The sequence below is a fragment of the Zonotrichia albicollis genome, chromosome Z, assembly GCF_047830755.1.
Source record: "Zonotrichia albicollis isolate bZonAlb1 chromosome Z, bZonAlb1.hap1, whole genome shotgun sequence".
NCBI lineage: Eukaryota > Metazoa > Chordata > Aves > Passeriformes > Passerellidae > Zonotrichia > Zonotrichia albicollis.
In genome coordinates this window covers 75933342-75954708 of record NC_133860.1, presented here as the reverse complement: position 1 = coordinate 75954708, position 21367 = coordinate 75933342, and the positions used below count along the sequence as shown (strand labels likewise).

General features: G+C 38.2%; 1 protein-coding gene across 1 annotated transcript in view; it reads left to right on the top strand.

Annotated features, from left to right (window-relative positions):
• The window catches only part of COMMD10 (COMM domain containing 10), a 106041-nt gene extending 92413 nt beyond the window's left edge, over window positions 1-13628 (top strand). The window contains exons 6-7 of the mRNA XM_005488444.4: window positions 9051-9110; window positions 9739-13628. Of these exons, the coding sequence (XP_005488501.1) occupies window positions 9051-9110; window positions 9739-9777 (99 nt within the window). The 3' untranslated portion in view covers window positions 9778-13628. The remainder of the gene's footprint in view (window positions 1-9050; window positions 9111-9738) is intronic.
• The last annotated feature ends 7739 nt before the right edge of the window (window positions 13629-21367 follow it).

Genomic DNA, 21367 nt, shown 5'->3' with positions numbered 1-21367 from the left:
AAACACTCAGTGCATGGTGTTGAGCTGCTCTTCTTGCTAGTAGAGTGTTTTGACCACTGTATATCAAGATGCAAAGAGTTTTCAGTCTGTCTTTGGTGCTGTAAGTTGAGCTTCGCTGTTCTAAGATACCCAAGGTGCATTGTTTGCCATTTAAGCCTCATAATCTTGCTGGATGACAATACTAGGCACTTAATATTTGTACTCAGTTTTGTTAATTTCCTAGAATTTGATCATTTTCTGATCACAATAATGAAAATATTTCCCAACTATAACTACATGACATCTTTTTAATGTGGCATCAAATCAAAATGGCATCAGCTGTGGTCAAATCTGGTGATCATGTGAGGTCAGAAAAGCTTGAAAGCATTTCTAGTGCCAGCATGATGCTTTCCATTTCTTCAGCAGAGGTTATCTGTGAATACAATAATAAGAAGAAAAATGAATTCCTTATCATTTGAGGTGAATGTAAGACTGTTGTGTCAGTTTTGATGTGAGCTATCTTTAGAATGGAAATATGAACTCATTGGTCTTCATGGCTTTGAAGACTTATACATGCTAGCCCCAGTGGAAATAAAAGAAACACAGAATCACAACCGCCTGGTTTTCCTTGCAGAGTTCCTGAACTTAATTTTTTAAATGTCGTAAGTTCTGTGACAAGTGAAGTGTACCAAAATGGGAAGATAAGAATTTAATTTCTTCTGAGGAATAAAACTACTTATCACAGTATAGCTCTGATTAAAGAAGAAAGTTGTATTTTGATAGTTACAGACAGTATAAGCAGTATGCAACAATTAGGGTGTATATGATTTCTTGTGAACTCTTTTTTCCAAACTTTATACAGTGAAATTTAATAGGGAGAAAGCCTGTTTGGGTGGGGTTTGGAATTGGGTTGGGTTTTTTTGTTGTTGTTTTTTTGTTTTGTTTTGGGTTTTTTGTTGGTTGTTTTTGTTGGGGTTTTTTTTGGGTTTCCTTTTTAAATTTTTAGTAAGACTGCTTCTTCAGAGGGCTTTCTGCCGTATTTGTAGTACAGTAGAATTTGCAAAATTAGATGAGGGATGAAACAGGAAGATAATAATTATTGGAACGTGTGTTCCTCAGATTAATCTGTGACATTCTTAGTAATTGTGGCAGCCTTTCAGTGAATTAACCAATTTTTAAATGCATGTTTTGTTGGATATACTGTTTTTGGAAATTATGCATACTTTGCTATTGAATTTTGAAAATACAACAACATTCATATGGATGGAAGCTTGTTGCTCATAGCTCATTGCTGAATCCTTATGGAGTCTGGTGAGGAATCAGTCAGGGGCTTGTACAGTGTGCATACTTATCTTCAAAGAAGGAAAGGTCATGTGAAGGTAAATACAAATACAAATGACATAAAGCAAGTCAGCCTTTCAACAGATCTCCTATGAGCCATTTTCCGTACCTGCAACATACAGGGAAATATCGATATAAAAGACATGCTTTTAAGTGATAGGCATACACTGATACACATCTACCACCCATTTCTCCAAAAAGCCTGTTTGCTTACTGTGATGTTTTTCTAAAAGTGTATTTAACATAATCTGCAGAGAAGTGTCAACCCTCATCTCTAGATTTCTGGTTTTTAAAAGTTTTCCATGCAAAAGTATTATTGAAAGGCCAACCAATATAATGATGGTACTTACAGGAATGTAAATTTTGCTTGGATATCCATTTTGCTTGGATACAGCTATTGGAAGAAAAGGCTTTTCAATCTCTCTTTTCTTTAGCAAGATGGTATTTACTCTGACACAATGTACTGAGGTGAAAACTGTAGTTTTGGGGTTTTTTTTCTCAGATAATTCTCTCAGTTTTAAAAGGATTTTTCTTACCTACTGTGGAAAAGGGACCTGTCTCCCTCTAATGCTCTGTGATCCTCCCAGCCTGTGTGGTCTTTTTAGGAGTTGTGTCCCATTTCCTGTCCATAGTTTTGCATCAGTTAATTCAGCCAGCAATGGGTATTTTTGTAAGGATGGAGAGGAACAGGAGTAATGAAAACGGTAGTGACTGACAATTCTTACTGCAGTTTGGGAGTATGTCAGGTGTTCTATAGGTGATCAGATGCCTGCAGAATCTGTTGCTTTACTACCAGATTGGACAATAAATTCATTCTTGCCGTCTTCCATGCAAACATGTTAAATGATCCTGAATCTGCTGGAGTGAGATTCAAGATTTACCTGTATGTATCTCCATAAATTCCAGTAACACGTTGGTTAGATCTCAGGAATCAACACAGGATTTGGTTAGGATGCTTGCATATATGTTGCAAAGAGAGGGAAGTATATCTTTAGCACAATGCAGATCATGATCTCCCTGAATCCACAAGGAATTTGAGTTTCTTAAGCTTATATGAAAAAGAAATGCAACTTTGAAAGGTAGAACGCAGTATGTTTATGAACTAGATGTTAATATGTTGGTCAGGAAGCATGGGTTAGTATCTTACATTTTATAACAGTTACACATCGAAACTTGAAATGCATGTAATTTGGTAATAAAACATGATTTTTTTTCTCTACAAAAATAGTAATTTGGTATTGCAAATGGAGATAAGCTTTGAAAAAGAATGAAGTTTGAAGGTTACATTTTTTGATGATGTGAAATTAGTTTAATTAGGAATATATTAGTCTGTATTTAACTCCCAGTGTTTTGCTGAATCCCTGAGCTGAATTACATTCATCTACAGCTGTAAGAATATGAAGAAGTTTTAATTACTGTCTCTTATATGCAGAGAGTTAACAAACAGGTGTGCTTCTAAGAAATGCTGGTCTGTTGTAATGCATATGCTCTTCTTAAAATTGATCTTCCTGACCAAGCCACAGAAACTTTTTGATAAATTCTGTGAGATATAAGTAGAAAAAGTTGTAAGTGCCTAGGTGAATGCACAGTTCTCTGAGACCCATGCAAGTTTAAAGGAAGTCTGAATTAATGTAGCACAAAAATTGATAGGTCCAGAGGGAAATGCACACTAGTAAGAATCAACTGGGGTCTGTTTAGGAATGAATCTTAATTTGTCCATACACTGATTAGCTTAGTTATCCATATAATTCTGTTATATCTGAGATTTTAAGGATATCTAATAGGAATGATTTGGAGAATGGATAGCAAATGTGAAAATATTCTTCTCTCAGACCAAATGGAGATGTGGCTCAAGATAGTATTAAAGGTAATATTAGAATATGAGGACTGGGATGTATGTTATTTCACTTAGTGACATATATATATAAGACATTTAGCTTATAAATATATTATATAATTCAGCTTATCCCTCCGTTTGCTTCAAAATACTTGGCATTTATTTTTCAACAGCATTGAAGTAGTTATAGCTTTGCAGTTGAGAACAGTAGTAGCTGTGTTTTTGTGTTCAAGACAGCTTTAAACCAGAAGTTTGGCTTTAGTTTATAACTTCTAGTGCATTACTTTATGCTTACACATGGGGCTGGAGACTTAAAAGGGTGGAATCGTTGTGTAGTATGTAAGGTTGCAAAACTCTGTCATTAGTAAAAAGGCTTTTTTCAGTAGCACATTATGAATATCTAGACAACTATATTAAAAACACCCAACAAACCACTACAAGCACATAAACATCCCCACTGTAAAACCAACCAACCAACCAACCCCCTAAAAGCAAAACCCAATCCTTTGTTTATAACCCGAAATTTGCCTCTGCTTTCTGAAGTATTTTAAGGAGGCAGTTTTTGCTTGGTTTCCACAGAAACCTTTTGCAGCAAGAAGGTATTAATGATTAAAATAGTTAGCCAAGATAATGGGAAGTTGGAGACTCTTACATATCCTGTATATTTGTATCTTCATCATTTTATGCTGATGGTCATGTTCAGCTAAAAAATTGCCTGTTTGGTGGTGGTTGTAAGCTAAGTATATATTAAAAGACTGTGGCTATTTTGTAGAATTAGCCAGACATTCAGAATGGCTGTTTTGGTTAGGATAACATATTAATACTGACTGGGAATACAAAGGTTTTATCTTCATTTTCCCCTCATTTCTCTTTTCTCTTTCCTGCCCCCCTTCCACCCCCAAAGGAAATTTGGTTTTAGAGACTGATGAAGACGTTATGTTTTTTAAAATAATAGCAGACAGTAAGTGAGAAGATACTTAAGGGGAGAAAACAACCCTAATCAGTTAAGCTTATTAGAATTTCACGGTTCTCAGGAGGCTGTGAGTTGTAAATTGATACAGCCCTGGGGTGACAGAAGAGGTGGAATTAAATCAGATTTCATCTAGATGTATGAAGGGAAAATGGCACTAAAATCTAATTTTTACACTTAAAATACATTCACTAGTGATACATGTCCAAACATGTTAAACCACACATTTCAGAAAGCTTATTACCATATTCCTTGCAGTGAATTCAGAATGATGTAAAGATTTTTCTTGGTGACAGTTGCAATTCACATATACCTTTCCAGTAGTAAATGCAGTGCTTTGTCATGTTTTACAGTAGATGAACACACTGAAGAGCAACTTTATTTAGCTAATGTGCTGCACATACTCTTTAGCTACACTTACTGAGCGTATTGCTCCAGTGCAGTCCCTGCCACCCTTCATGGATATTGTGTCAGACAAAAAGCCTGTCTCCTTGTTTTCAAAGCAGCCCAAAGAATGAACATTTGGTACTTTAGAAATTTCTTTGTCTTCATCAGAATATCACGTTCAGCCACGTTTATCTGATGCTATGAAACTGTCACACTCAAGCCTAAAATTCTTAAAAGCAGGAGCTAGGAGTTAACAGTGGCACAGCAGAAAAATTTGGAATGTAACTAGAAAAACTGTTGGATTGACAAGGTGTGACAATGGGAATAAATTCAGTTTGGTTTTCTGGTTGCTCAGTATAGTTTTCTTTCACATGAAGATGATAAAAAGAAAGAGAAAATGAGATGCCAGAAATGAGGGGGAGAGTAGTGTGAACGTGAGGGATAGGAAGATATTTATAAGGAAAGAGGAAAAAAGAATGATACACTTGATAAAAAGAAGACTTTAGACATCCAGCAAATTGCTGTTTTCTTATTTACGTCTGGGAAAAACATACTAGATTAGAGGCAACATCTGAAATCTTGTATGTGCAGATAAAAGAAGTCTGCTTAACTATACTTCTCATAAATAGGTTGAGGCTTTGTCTGCACACAGTGACGTTTAAGTAGGTAAGCTGAAAGCGATTTTTTTCATCCTTTGTTTTAGTTACAGTTGAAATATTATTGGGGTTTTTAGTTTTGTATGCTTATTTGAGTAAAATTCCATTAAGTATATTAGGAATTTCCCTGTTCTGGGGGGTTTAGCAATAATCTATCTAAACAGTAATTTTTAAGACAATTTTACTGAGTAATTAAAGAACTGGGTGATAATCTAGTCTTGTGGTGCACAGTTTTAATTGCACTTGTTTATATTCACACAGAATAAAGCAAATAAGTAAATAATGGATATCTCAGCTAAAATGGGGGGCCATCAGCCACCTGAGGAGTAGGGGTTTTTTTAGGGATCTAGTTATGATACAACATTTTTGTGATTTGTAATAGGAACTCCTGACCACATAATTATAATTTGTCACCATCCTTAGCGGACTCATGCTAGTGAAAAATTTAACGTAGTAATATGCAGAGGAGAGCATATGTGGCCCGAAGTTTAGAGTCCGACTAGCTGAGGGCGAAAGGCCGACGCCCCTCTGCAATTCCTGGCCAGCACCCTTCGGCGTCTGATGGCCTCGGGCTGTGCTGGCTGCGGACTGGCGTACCTCGCTGGTATAAGAGAGGAAAGGAGCTGACCATTTCCCGGGGGTTAAACATCAGTTTATTGAAGGTGATGCGGAATCCAAACACGGGTAAACCAACCGGGAAAAAGTTCTTTCATAGGGGGGTGAAAACAGGATTATAAAGGAGGGGGGTGGGTACAGGCGGAGCCAATCGGGAAAGGTGAGGGGATGAACTTCACAGAACTGACACTCCATGGAGACCAATAATCAAAAGGTAAAGGAGGTGTCCTGGGACCCCAGCCAACCACCATCTCCAGAGAGGAGAAGGTTCTCGAAACCTGGGAGGAGAAAGGGAGTGATTGACTGGACAGGGAGGAAACAACTTTCACTTATAAGGGAAACCAGGGGAGGAGCAATTACATATCGGCAACTATGAATAGCAGTTACTATAGCAACTTAGCTGACAGGCTAGCAGTGGCGGGAAAAACTGGGGGAACGAACCCATTTTACACATAATAGGGAAGAACAATACATAAATTGGGGGAATAACACAAGAAACTTAACAACACACTACCACAGTAATATAACATTTTTAACTGGTGTCATACATCTGTATGGGTTTTTTAGTACACCACTCTCTGTTGTAGTGGTATAGTAGATGTACCAGGTTTTTAGACATACAAACAAATGTGTTTTTGCAGATGATTAAGTGCAGATAAACAACATATTTCATACAAGATTGTTACACCTCTCTCCCATTGACACTCCTACTCCCACCCCAGATCAGAAACATGCCTAGCGTGGCATGCTTTCTTTTAGATCTCCACAGACATTTGCCTGACACAATCCAACATACATTTTGTCCTAGTTATCAGAGTATGACTGTTAAATAATTATGGGAAGAGAGATCTCATCCTTTTTATAAAGCAGAGTGGGTTTTTTTAATAAAGCATAAAGAGTATCTGAATTAAAAGGTCTGCACTTTTTTTCACTTGCATACTTTATCTTCTAACTAACAGTAACTAATGTAGGTAGAAAATATGAAAGACAAGCAGTGAGAGAGAGGAGAATTGATTGTGCTTGCTGATCTGAAGAAGTACCAGAAGATGCCCATCTTGAATGAGACACAGAGATTGGAGAAATGAGATCTGATGGTCAGAGGTCTTTCTCTGCCCCTCTCTGGCAGCATTGCAAAACTATCACATCAAAATGCAGCAGACTTCCAGAAATCATTCAAGAAATTATCCTAGCTATTAATTGTGACTGATAAACTTAAAAGATATCTTGTATCTTCCTTTTGCTGAGCCTCATCTTTGCAGTTCTGATTTCCTCCATTCAGTCACTAAAATCCTTCTAGGAAGGCAAACAGCAAGCAAACATCCCAGCTGAAATGGTAGATGTGTTTGCTATTAATGTATCTTTCTTCTTTCCTCTACCCACTTTCTCTTCTGAAAAAAGCCTTGTTTGCTTTCTTTTTTTGTTTCTTAGCTGTTAGAAAGCCTTTAAAAATGCTTTTACTTCCCCTGTCATGGCATTATGCTCTTTGGAGGGAGGATCAGCTGGAGTCATGGCAAAGAAAACTGCTGTCCTGGTAGTTTTATTTTGTATTCACCATACGATTCACAGTATTGCATTGTTCCTTCCCAGAGGGGGAAGATTGGTCTCTCATGCAAATCACTGGTCCTTTTCTAGGCTTTTGTAGCCGTCCTGAAATTGTTGGAAGGGATCTTTCTTTCTGCAGAGTGAGAAGGAGGAATTGCACCAGACAGGCTGGCCCCAGTTATTTTATCTCTTTCCTGTGTCTCTTACAGCTCCTTTTGAGGAGCAGGCACCAGGCAGTACCTATACTGTGTTCCCAGGGCTTCTGCTGGTCTTGTGCATTTGGTACGCCAAATTCAGTGACATTATTTGGCATAACTTGAGACTTGCATTGCTTTGAGTACACAGAATCTGGCCCTCAGCCTTGTCTGTATGCAAAAGTATCCTTGCTCATTTAACATGAGTGGATAAACAAATGTTTTTCTATTGACCCAAGTGGTACATGAAGTTGCTACCAGTTAAAGAAACGTGATGTGTATGCATTATTTCAGCTGATAATATTTTGTGAATCCAGAGATTCTGCTTTCACAGAGCCTTGTGAGAGAGTATTGTTCATGTTCAATACAGAGAGTATTGTTCATGGCAGTGCAGCTTTTATCCTCAGGAATGCCTCTAACCCTTGAAAAGTCTAAGAAAAACAAAGAGAATGTGCAGAAATAGAAATTTGCTTTTAAATAAATAAAGGCACAAAGTGAAGTACAAGGAATAAGGCTAGGAACTGTGTGGTTAGATCTGCAGTGTGATTGGAGGTAGCAGGCTCCAAGCAAGTTAAGCAGGACAGAAGTTTTACTTCAACCCCCATCTTCACAGACATCAGCACATGCATGCAGAGGATTATTACCACCATCTGTTTTATCTACAGCAGTTTTCATCAGTTGTGTTATTTTGTGGGTTTTTGAAGTGCTTAAGCACTGCTTTGAAGCCATTGTGTTAATTGTTAACTTTGGCTGAATCTGCATGGATGCCTATAGCAGTGTCAGCATGATAAGATTGGAACTGTTGGATTAATGAATGAAAGTATCAGCTCTGTGCCTGTGCAGTACATTAATAACTGTGCCAGTTCAGTCAAATACACTACTGACTTTGTCACTGTGAAAAGTATTTACCAGATCTTAGATGGACTGCTGAGAAAGATGAATGTAATCTTTCATTTTAGTCTGACTTAAAAATAAGGTAACTAAATTCTTCACATAGATTATTTTGTTACTGTTCTTCACAGGAGGAGAATAGATATACTGATAGATTTGAATTCTTCACTTAAATGAAATATACATGTATGAGGAGCATTGTAGTGAATAGAAGGAAATCAAAGGTTATCTTTCATATAGCTTAATCTCATATTCTGATTTACTGGAGTTAATGTTGAAAAGAGAAAAGAGAAATGAAGAAAAGAGAAGGAAAAGAAGAGAGAAAAGAAAAGAAAAGAAAAGAAAAGAAAAGAAAAGAAAAGAAAAGAAAAGAAAAGAAAAGAAAAGAAAAGAAAAGAAAAGAAAAGAAAAGAAAAGAAAAGAAAAGAAAAGAAAAGAGAAAAGAGAAAAGAGAAAAGAGAAAAGAGAAAAGAGGAAAGGAAAGGAAAGGAAAGGAAAGGAAAGGAAAGGAAAGGAAAGGAAAGGAAAGGAAAGGAAAGGAAAGGAAAGGAAAGGAAAGGAAAGGAAAGGAAAGGAAAGGAAAGGAGTATGCTTAATCCTTAATTTTTTTTAAATTGTTTTTTCTTTCTTCTTTACAGAACCTGAAGAAGGTGTTTGTAGAATTTAGCCATCAGGAGCTATTTGAGTTCTACAACAAGGTCTGTAGATTTTAAAATATTATAATTTTCTTTGTGAACACCTTATGCTGCTCAGCAGGAAGTGTTGCCTATATGAATTAAATAGAATAAAACTGGAAAGAAGGGATCAAACTTTAAATTAAGGCTGTTGGATTCCTTTGATGACATAAACCATTTTCAGGAAGAGCCTGTGCATTCACCTTTGCAATAGGCAGGGCTTGGGTCACTGTAAGCATACCTGGCAGTTGGATCAGGAGCAGTAGCTGATGATTGGCAGTGGGGATCTCTCTGAAAACAGCATCTTCATGTTGCATCTTCAGTCAAGATGCCAGGCTCGTAATCCAGTCAAAATGAACTCTATTTTTTTTGCTTGTTATTATGCATTGAAAATTCAGAGGAAAACATCTGTGCATGCTAAAGAGGTAGTATTTAGACAACTGTTTCTTTAAAATTTGAATATTTAAACTGCAGCAATGAATTCTAATAGCTTCATGTAAAAACAAATATTCATGAGTACAGGATTTTTATATTGGTATGCAAATATATTTGGTATTCGTAGTTGAAGATATTGGTTATTTCTGTTTGCATGTTTCTAAACAACCCTTTATGAGTGGAGGTTTTTTCCTCTCTTTTTCTTTCCTTTAAATAGCTGGAAACTATACAAGCACAGCTGGATTCCCTTACGTGATGTTTTTGAAGACTTATTTCTCCATCACGCTCCTGCCACCTCATTATTTTGAATTGAAGATAGATTGCCAAGCTGCATTTCCTGCAGGATTCAGCGGGTTGCTTCTTGTAAAATTATATGGCTTATCTGCTTTTCAGACCAGTACCATAAGCCAAGAGTCTTTGTCAAGGGTCTGAAGATTCTAATGGACTTTCTCTTATTTGCTTAGCAGCTGTGGAAAATGCCTTCTTTACTTACAGTGGGGAAACACCTTGCCCAGACCCTCCTCCCCCGGCCCCCTTCCTCCCCACCTCCCCAAAGAATGCTACCCTGCTTCAGGAATATTTTTTTCATTCTGTGTGTTACTTGATTTTGGTAGAAATTTGCATGTTAGTGAGAGTGACCAGGAAAAAAACCCTCTTTTGTAGACATAAATGTAGAAGTTATAAGAAAGTACACAGCTAATAAAATCTCTATCCTTTTAAAATATTATTCACACAATTGATAATGCTTCTTGCAGATTTCTCAAAATAAATTCAGAATTTTGAAAGTTTATTTTGAGGCTAGTCAAATTTCATTTCTCTGTCTTTGTTCTATTTTAGTTTGCTGGGTTTTTTTTCTTTGGAATAATCAACAATATCTCTGTTTTCAGTGTTTACTCTTGACACTGAAAATTAACATGGTTCTTGGCACTGCATGCGCACTAACGAATGTAAGAAGTGTGATGTATAACTGAGGGGAGAAATCTCAGAGTATAAAACAAAAAAATACTGAAATGATCTGACAGATTTCTGAAAGCTATGTTGATCCTTCCTCATGCTCTTTTTACCACCAGCATTTTTACATTGAACAGGAAAAATTGAAGTATAGTGATTAACGGCCAACTTAGTCATACTTTCACCCATTAGTTCCAGATGATTCATGAGCAGCAGGAGAAAGGTGAAAGTCATCTTAGTTCTTGTTTCTTGACAATTTGTATATGACTCTGGGCTCTGGGCTTATAGAAGGCAAGAGGAAATTTGCGTGATCAGAAATTTAATTTTTTTTTCTTCCTGATGCTTACTTCAGGGATGGTTAATACCCCACCAGACAGTTTCCTTCTTTGCTCATGACTGTAGGTATAATTATAACCAAAATGTATGTTTTGAATAGCTGGTTTCTCCTGAATAGTTAAGGTCCTCCCATACCAGATTTCCTGCTTTGTTGCTTTTTTTGTGCCTTTTTGTTGCTTTGTTGTTAGGGATTGTGCTGTCAACTCTAGAATACTGTGAAGTTTGCACAAGCTGTCTGAGCTGAAAATTATTAGGTTCAGATGATAACAGCCTATGTGTGAGTGAAGGGCACTGGAGAGAGAACACACACTTACTTACCATAGTCCTTAGCTCTTTAAGGAAGTGCCAAATGATGCTTTACTGCTCTGGTACAGTAACACTCTAACTGTAGAAAAAGAAGAAAGTCACCTGGAAGAAGTGAGTCAACATTGCCCAGCAGAACACCCTCAGCTTTCCACTATAGCTTGTGAGGCTGGCTGCCAAAATCACGTCTTGTCATATGCCCCTGGCACGTGTGCCATGTTGTCTGGAGATACAGATGTCACCTCCTAGGTGTGGTTGTTCAACAAGAGCTTGGCAGCTTGCTCATCTCACCCAGGCATAGATTGGTGCATGTCTGCAGCTGGACACATCCCCACCATTGCCTCTGCTTGCTGACAGTAGCAGTACTTTGTAGTTAATGCAGCTGAGGGAATCCCCTTCTGCATGACATGTCTTCTCTGCCAGTCCTGTGGCACAGTATGCTTTGTGCAAGAACACTGCTCTTGAGCCTTTTCACTGCGTGTTCAGGGCTTATATTGTGGGAATCAGGTCTAAAGAAAGTTCAGACCTTCCTGTGTAGATACAGGGCATGCTAAGGCAGTTGTGTTAGGGGTTTAAGTTATCTTTGTGAATGCAGGCAGTGATTGATGAATCCTGGAGGAGGAGGTGAAGGCTGGACTAGCTTGAGAGCAAGAGCCATGGACAAATCAGCAGGCATATCTTAGAAAAAGAAGTCGGGGTCAGAAGAAATGGAGCACAAGAGAAACAAAGGAGAAGGTAGAGAAATGGATATTCCAAGGAGGGAATTTGGGTGTTGGAAAATACCAGGAAGAGAGCAGAAACATTGGAAAATATGACAAAGTATATATACAAAGAAAATACTAAGCAGAAGGGGAGATAACAAAGTAGAGTGAGAGTAGGGGAATCAGAGTAAACCAGAATTAGCTATGGAAACTAGTTGTATAACTGCATCTAATGTTTCAAACTAACCCAGAAGTGCCAACCTTGGTGCAAAGCTGACCAAGATCCAAGTATGGGATAATGAAATACAGATTTTAAATCTAGCTTTAATAGTAAATATTTAAAAAATTATAAAACTATGTTGAAAGGGATGAAAAAGCCTAAGACTGCAATAATTTTGTAAAATACAATTAATGTTTTTCCTTGTTTGCAGATGACTGAAAAGATTTACAATTTCTTTACAGTGTCCGCCTTTTATTTTTACTAACTGTACTGAATTCTTAGTGTCAAAAGCTTTATTGTAAGAAGTACAGTGGTTACCTTTAGTCAGGGACTGCTGAGAAATAAACATTTAGTTGAAAAAGACTTTTCTGTATGTAGTGGGAAGCTTTAGGGTTGTACATTGTTACAGAGCGAGGACATAACCTGTACCATCTTAGAGAAGAACACTGCCACTTAAATTTAAGTGCTGCTGACTAAGGAGAGAAAATTGGCTAACTGAGAAAGAGCAGAAGACTTTGGGGGTTTTGTTAGGTCTTGCAGAAAAGAAAGCTTTTATCCTGGTTGCTTCTCTCTGGGTGTGAGTGAACCTGGAGAGGGGAAGATTATTATTCTCCTGAGAGAAGCTGTCTCTGCTTGGTTTGTATAGAGTCCTGGTGTCACACAAGTGTCAGTGAACAAGAGGAAAAACAAGCACTGGCACAGACTGGGTCCTGCGTGGGTGGATCTGCCTGAAGCAGGGACTCAACCCAGTGCCTTAGGGGTGGCAGGAAGAAAATCTCTTGTGGGAGGAGGGTGGCATGTAGACTACACAGAATGACCATACCAGGCTGGTGTGAGAGCCTGGACAGGCGTGTGCATTCTGAAGGTGTTCAAGCTGTGGTTATGGGTACTGGTGAAAAAACACAACACTTAAGTCTCAGGGCTGTTTTGAATGGCCCTGAGAAGAATTTTGAAATTGTTTATTGCAGAAAACAAAAGGGATGCTTTTTCCATGTTCAGGATCCTAGCATACTGGCCTGTAATATCTCTCGGACATGATCCAGATTTGAAATTACCGAGGCTTCACATAGTGTTGAAGAGGATATTTGCAGAGATTTATTGAACTCTAAAACTGGAAATTGGAATGAGTAAGAATTACTAAATTTTATTTCAGATCTTCCGGTGCATTTAAAAAACATTTGATTCATCTTTGTTCAGACATTAAAGACAGTATTTTCTGTGACTGTGCTTCTTTCAAAACTATAATGTCAAAATCTGCCTCAAATGGACTGTTGACAAAAGAAGGAAATCTTTTGATTCAGGCGTAACAAGCATCAGTAATATTTTGACGTGAAGATTTGGAGTTCTGTACCTAAGGGAAAGCCAGTTCTCAAACTGCCTCAAAAACACCAAATTACTGGTGAAGAGCAACCACTTGTACATCACTGAGAAGAACCAACACTAACGGCACGTTAATGTTTGTTGAGTACAAATGCATTAGATTATCTTTGTCTAGTTCAAACTTGGAGATGTAATTCCTGTTTTTTAAGCAAATACAAAATGTCTGTAAAGTTTTGCATTTTATTTTTGTTGAAGTAAAATACATAGTTAGACAGATATACCTTTGCTGTCTCAAATTTTGACTGTGAAACCTATTTTGGCTCTCCAGAGGATGAGCCAAATGAGCTTTCAAATTCTCCTTTAATTTCTGGGTTTGCTGACACATAAATTTTGAGTAATGACCTGCAGCTTCATTTCTACAGTCTGATTTTAAGGGCTGTGAAGTCTTGTTCTTTCAGAGCGTGAAGAATTTATGGACATGCTAAAATTCTTAACCTTGGTCAAAGGAAGAAAAGTGGTTATTGTTATAAAATAGCATAAGCTCCCCTTCACACTTGTTTGTATTCTCATATTCTTGATTCCAGCATCATCAGTAACATTTCATTGCTTGGCTGCATTGGTATATCGTATCTTCAAAGATTATGAATTCTCTCTTTTCCATAATACATTATGGTAAAATAATGACAAAGCTTAGTAATGTTTGCTGACCAGTGAATAAGTAACATAGCACTTTGTGTTATAAGCCTTTATAGCTTATTTGACTACTGAAAATGAGTGACATTTTGAGCCACTGTGTGGAAGTTCCTTTTCTATGGAGCAGATATGAATAACAGTGATTTTGAGTAGGTGTGTGAACCACATTGCTGCTGACTGGTACGCTATTGATGGTATCTCATTAAGATAAACTAGTAAGATACTTTTATCTGCAATTGCATAAGTTGATTTCTAATTTCCATAGAAATTAATCAGTTTCGTTGGATCTTCCCTTGGCCTCCTTAATTGTTGATCAGACCAAATTATATGCTGTGATTTTGACTGTGAAATAAAGTGTTTAGACCATCCCTTCAACCCCTCATTATTTTGTTTCTCAAGAGATAAAAACTACAGGTCTGTTACAAATCAGATAACGTTCATCTGTGTTCAGCTGTGCATCCAGGAACCACTTGCCCCTCTCACTTAGAGGAGTAGTCTTTTTTCTATTGAGGTCAAAATATGTTTTATGGTAATCCAATGTTTTTCTCTGATTATTGAAATCATAGGTAGGCAGTTTGGAGACCTACACATGCTGGAAGCATAAATGTCTTGATCAGCTGTTCTAATAAGATTATTACATTTTTAGAGCACTTTTAACTTTTCTTGTCATCAGTGTTAAACATTAATTGCCCCTTTATGGTAATATAAAACATACATTCAAGAAAGTGTGAATGCAGATAGCAGCTGCCTCTGAGATGGCTGTGCAGGTCCGCAGAGGCCGGCACAGGCAGCTGTGGAGTGCAAGTTCTGGCACTGGACACACTGAAGTGGCATGTGAGCTCTTTTGGAATTCACCCTCTGGTCATTCAGGACAAGGGAAAGGGAGGAGGAAGCAGCGCTCCCTGTACAGTGCTAACAAGATTACTCACATCTGCACTGTGTTGGAAGGATCATCCCACCAGGGTTAATATGAAGAGCTCCACATACAGGTGAGCCAACTTTTTTTCATTTAGTTCCCATCCATGGTTTCAGTAGGTAGGGCAGCTCTTCAATAAATTGTATTTCATGGACAGCATGAGAATACTTCTTTTTCTGTCATGCACTTGTCTGTTTTTCTGCTTCCAGGGTTAAAAAATGTTTCTTTGTTAAAAAAAAAAGAAAAAAACCCAGTCTGATTTAAGAAATTATGCAGTTAATTATGTAGTAGCATTTTAAATATTGCTTTATTGTTTTTGTTTCTAATTTCAAAGTGTTTTTTCATAGCCAGTATTCTTGTTGGCAGCAGAGAGTGAATCTCAGTGAGGTCACTGAAGCCCAGGGACTGAGGAAAGGACCATGTCTCCTGTTCCTTGTACTCCTCCATGTTGATCCCTGTAGGGCAGCTCAGGCTTTTCCTTTGTTTTCACCTCAGACTGCCTGTTAGCTGAGCAGTTGCTACCTCTTTCCTGGATAATAGTGCATCAGGAGAAGGTCAGAGATGCTGACTGCATTGGAAAAAAACTTAAGTCAGACTATGTGTTTTTAGCTTAGCTCTTTATTTTGGAAGGGATGAGAATGTTTTCTTCATGCAAGCTGCAGTTCTGCCCAGGGCTCCTCCCTGTAAGGGAAGAGTACTGCTTTGCACATCAGATGAATCCCTGATTCCTCTGTCAGGAGCTATGCCTTGTGATGGTATAGCTCCATCTTCTTGTCTTCTAATTCCTAGCAAATTCTTGCTACTTCTAGCTCATGCACAGCCTGGAGAGAGGTACCACAGGCCTCAAGAACAGAAAAGGATCTTTTTCTTCATCTGTGCTCCCAAGAGGATCCCTACTCCTCTCTCAGCAGTACAGTGTGTTCATTACAGTTCCAAGTAGTATCCTCCCTACAAGCTTTTGTTGAGGTTTTCTCATCACTCCAAATTTGAAACTCACTTTGAGAAAGGTCCAGAAAAGATCTGTCTGAGAAGAAAAGTCAAACAAGACCAGCCTTTCAGGATGTTCCATTTCAGGGGTATTATTCACTATTTGGCCATTTCTGGAACAAACTCTCTGTTCAGCTAATCAAAGATAAAATTTATTCTTTGCAGCTAAACTGCCCACTTGAATAAAATTTCTCTTGTTTCCCCACATCATCCTTATGAATCGCAACAAGCTAAAATATCCTTGGAATTGGATTTAGGGCAGCAGAAGTGAAGTGCATCAGATAAATGTAGAAAAAATATATAAGTGTGAACTGATACCTTCGGAGCTGTGTTCACTCACTGTCTGACAGGATGAATGGCAGTGATCCCAGTTTCTTAGGTAATCTGATACTAGATATAATAAAAAAGCCCAGTTAAAATAGATATAAAGAGGCAAAAAGGACACAAACAAGCAAAGCAGAGTTGTGACAGTGTTCACAGGAGTCTTGGATGAGGCAAGAGACGAGAATGTTGACTCCACGTTCAGAAGGCTTGATTTATTATTTTATGATATATATATTACATTGTAACTATACTAAAAAGAATACAAGGAAAGGTTTCCTCTCAGAAACTAGCTAAGCTAAGAATAGAAAAGAATGAATAACAAAGATCTGTGGCTCGGACAGAGAGTCCGCACTATCTGGTCTGTGGTTGGCCATTAATTGTAAACATTCAAGATGGCCCAATCACAAACACACTTGATGCATTCCACAGCAGCAGATAACCATTGTTTACATCCTGTTGCTGAAACTTCTCATCTTCAGCAGGAAAAGTCCTAAGAAAGGATTTTCACAAAAAGATGTCTGTGACACAGAGCCTCCTTTAAGCAAGAGAACATAGTATGCCACTGAGGATGCTTCAAGTGAGAAGTTTTCTCAGGTCTTGCTTGGGGCAGCACAGACTGTGTGTAATCCTCATTGCAGTACCCAGTAAGTGACTTGGAGTGCTTTTAATGTCCTCCTGCAACTGAGCTGCCTCTTCTCATATCCTGTCAAATGTCACCCCTGCATCTTCCCATTAAAGTCTGTTTGGCAGCCTACTGATTGATTCCTGTGGGTCTGTAGTCAGAAGAAGGACAGTCTGGGCAATCTTCTGTATGTCAGGACAGAGGATACAAGGTCCTGAATTACCTCCAGCACTACTGGGCAGCACTGCTCTTAACTGCTTCTCCAAACAGCACACAAATGGGAATGCAAAGTATCTCAAGTAATTTTAGTGTCGTTCTGTCTGAACGAGCTGTGTTTGCTAGGGTTGATAGACAAGGTTTTGGGGTTTTGGGTGGGTGAGTGTCTCTCTCAGCACTGAAGTTGATAAGTTTTAAGATCCACCTTCTGTCTGAGAAGAGAGAAGTTTTAAATTAATATTTAGTTGAAATGCTCAATATGAAAGAGAAGCCAAAGGTGGAGCTTATTCTGCTGCCTGGAGCAAAGTTCATGCTTTAACTACTATGTAAGATGAATAAAATCCACCCTTGAGTTCCTTTCAGATGGGCCTGGATATGAATGTGTAAAATTACCTGAGCAAGAGGTCGTATCCCTGTGGTATAATGATTTCAGCATGTTGGAAGAAAGGAAATCTCCTATTAATCAACCTTATTCCAGTGTGCAAGGTCACAAAGCATGAACTTGGTACCTTATTCTGTGTTTCATAGCCCTGCCTAAATCAAACCCAGGCTGCAGACATGCCTGTGCTTTTTACCTGCCAGAGTAGCCCCATTGTCATAAGTCTCTTCAGTCAAGTGATTTAGGTGGTTTCAAATCAGACAGAGCATTCAGCTGCCACATTAGCCCACTTCTGCAGCCAAGGTGTTAGTCCTTGAAAATTCAGCCCTTGAGAGTTCTGTCAGCCTCCAGATAAAGCAACCATATCTCTTGTATAAAAAGGTACAAGGGATCTTCTTGTCACTTGTATGAACATCTACTCTTGTCACTTGTACGAACATCTACTCTACCTCTTGACTAACAATATATATGTGTGTGTGTGTGTGTATATGTGTATATATGCACATATATTTGTACGCACATATCTTTACAGAAGAATTCTGATGACTTGTTGACCAGTCAAAGATGCTGCAGATTCCTTTGCATAATCTTTTCTCCTTATTTCTCCCTTTCTGCTTATATTTCTCCTGTATTTAAAAACTGATTTTTTACCCAGTCTGGGAATACAGTGCAGCAGTAATCCCCGTGGTATATTGACATAAGGATGAAGAAGAACAGGAAAACACTACTGTGCCAGTTTGTAAGAGACTTTGTCTTCTAGGAAGAGCCTGCTTGGAGGGAAAAAAAACAAAACAAAACAAAAAAACAAAACAAAAGTTAATCTTCATAGATTTAGATTAGCTTATTATACATGGAATGGTTGTCCATCCCTGTCCCCAGCTACAAGTCAGCTGAGATCTCACTGTTATGCATCATGTTAACAGCACATTATCTGAAAAATGCAGATACCTATCCATAGTCTCTAGTTCTTAATCCATCAGATTTCATGAACATGATCTCTGAGGACAGTTATAAGCCCCAATAATAAAAATTATGCATCCTATGAAATCATGAACTGAAATTCTGGTTCTCCTTTGGATTTTGTGAAAACCTTCCTCCAAACTCAGTGTCTTCTTTGACCTCTTTGCTGATGGATTCTATCTTTTACTGATTTTACCTTAGCTCACTGAGCTAACCAGTTCTGCTCACAACTTTCCCTACACTCTTTAAGTTGAAATTAATGTTTTGCCATGTTCTTTCCCTATTTGCTGCATATGCACTCTGTCAACTTTTCAAAAGAAGGGTCAGGAGTTGCCATTTTTCTGTCAACAGTCCTCTGCTGGTGTGCACTTTTGAAGGACTTAGTACAAATCTTAAAGTCAGTAAAAAATCATTCACAATTAGATTATACTGTATGAAATTGCACTATTCATCACAGTGACACTTAAGGTCACTGGTGATACGTGGGAGTGGTGAAATAAACTAGCTAAACAACTGCAAAGATCGGAAAACATTAAAAAGGAAAGGAAAGGAAAGGAAAGGAAAGGAAAGGAAAGGAAAGGAAAGGAAAGGAAAGGAAAGGAAAGGAAAGGAAAGGAAAGGAAAGGAAAGGAAAGGAAAGGAAAGGAAAGGAAAGGAAAGGAAAGGAAAGGAAAGGAAAGGAAAGGAAAGGAAAGGAAAGGAAAGGAAAGGAAAGGAAAGGAAAGGAAAATTGGATATTTGGACACATGGGCCACGTAACAAATCCACCTTAATTGGATAATCAGTCCTCCTACAAAACTAATGTTTCCCTTGCTTCTTTAAGTGATTGTGTAAACTGTTACTCTATGGAAGTTTTGCTGCCTTAGCAAGAAGATCTTTCTGTTATCTGTAAGTACAGTCTGTTTATTTGGGTACACAGTGGTTTTCAGTCACTTCATTGAGAAGTAAATAGGTCTGAAAATGTCTGAGACAAAGTGGAATAGCCTTATAAATTCATTTTACTATCCATAAGGAATGATGGGAACATTATGTTCAAAAGTGCAGAAAGTTGAAAACATTGATGCTTCAGAAATACCAGTATTAGAAACATATTTTTATAATCAGAAGAAAAAGGGCAGCATGAAACATAGCATGGCAAAAACCACTCAGAGTCTTGTCTGCGAGTCTGATGAGATTTATGATCTGTGGTCCTGGCCCATGCATTTTTGCAATGCTGAAAAAGCAAACACAAGGTAATGGAAAACAATTATGAGTCATTCCTTTCCTTCAGAGGTGATTAATGTGACACGGTCAAGTTAAATCCTCCGAAGAGACATCAGTTATGTTTTCCATTGATGGGTTTTGTTAGCATGTGTTTGATACTCTTCCACAGGAGATTTTAATTTCCTGCTAAAAGATATGGTTCATGATCAAAACCAAGGTATACATAAATACTAGCTTGTAAGTGTCAGCTTGTAAGACTGATGGTTTTCTTATCAGCAAATGATAAGGACATCTTTAGTTTTATGACACAAACAACTCTGAAGTAAAGCATGCGGAAGTGAATTGAAATATTCTAATGGAGTAGGCTGCAAAGGATCTAATAGCATCTCACCAGACCACCATATTCCTGGTCTGTGTGTACTTGCATTTAAAATCTGAAAATATTTGTTGTTCTAAGTGAAAGAAAGAGTGGCACTCAGAAACATAGGCAACAAAAAGGATGAGCTCAAAAAATACAGAGGTCCTTGGAAAGGCTGCCAAATAAAACTATCTAAAGCCCACATCCACAAAACTGGATTGTCACTTTGGGCTTGCAAGCATTATTGAACACTGATCTGGCTCCCTGTGCATATTTGCAACCCTACTGGTGTCACTGCAGAGGGCACAAAGTTACATTTAGCCCCTCAGTAGTTTCCCTTGATGTGTGCCCTTGATGTGTGTCACTTAAGGTATTAATCCAAGAGCTTAAAACTGTCTTTCATCCAGTTTGTCTCCAATTTCTAATGGGAAACATGTCCTAGGGTTGCTTTGCCACCACCGCCAGCACCTCAGTCCTAAAATGCCTCCATTCAGACTTTTGATTCCACTTTTGTGTGTGCTAAGTTAGCCCAGCTCTTCTATTGCCTTTCTCAGTTTCAGCAAATCCTTCGTTGGAGCAACATCTCTGGATGGGAGCTGAGCCCAGAGGTTCTCTCCAGTGTAACTGAGTCTAGTTTTGTGGCTCGGCCGGATGGAAGTGTTTTGCAGAAGTTATTTCAAATTTTATCTACTCTTGCCTGTCATCACGATGTCAACTCTCAACTCACATCCCATTTCTGTGCTTAGAAAGGCAGAAGATTGGTTATATGAAACTCATTTTTGATGTATTGAGTGCAGTTGTATTCTAAGGTTACAAAATCAGGTGCTGTCCTATGACTCAAAGCTTCAAGTGAATGTGTTCCTTGGGATGTGAATGCCATCCAAGCAAAGTCTGTTCACTCCTTGTTTCCCTCCATTTCCTTAATATCAGTGACAGGCTGTGTACATCCGCATACACAGATGTGTCTTGGTTCATTGTACTGCTGCAGAGGGATACATCTGTATTGAATTAACCATTTGCAGAAGTATTTAGCATTTTATGGTCAATTTGTTCCTAGGAAAATATTGGAAAAGCTCAGTGATCTCAGGGTTTATCTGACACTTAATGAACAGTTGTTTGGACACAGTCATTTTGGCATTTGGAAATGGATGACTCATTTATAATACATTTTTAGGGGCACTTCAGCAGCTTTTTCCCACTTTGCCCCCTTCACTTTTCACAGTTCCTTTTTTTTCCCCTAGACTTCACCCATAGCTACCTATATCCATATTCACCATATGTGTAGTGCTTGGGTTTCAAAGGGTCAATGCTGTTCCATTCTGTGTGGCAAATAAGCTGTTGGTGGCACTTCAGGACT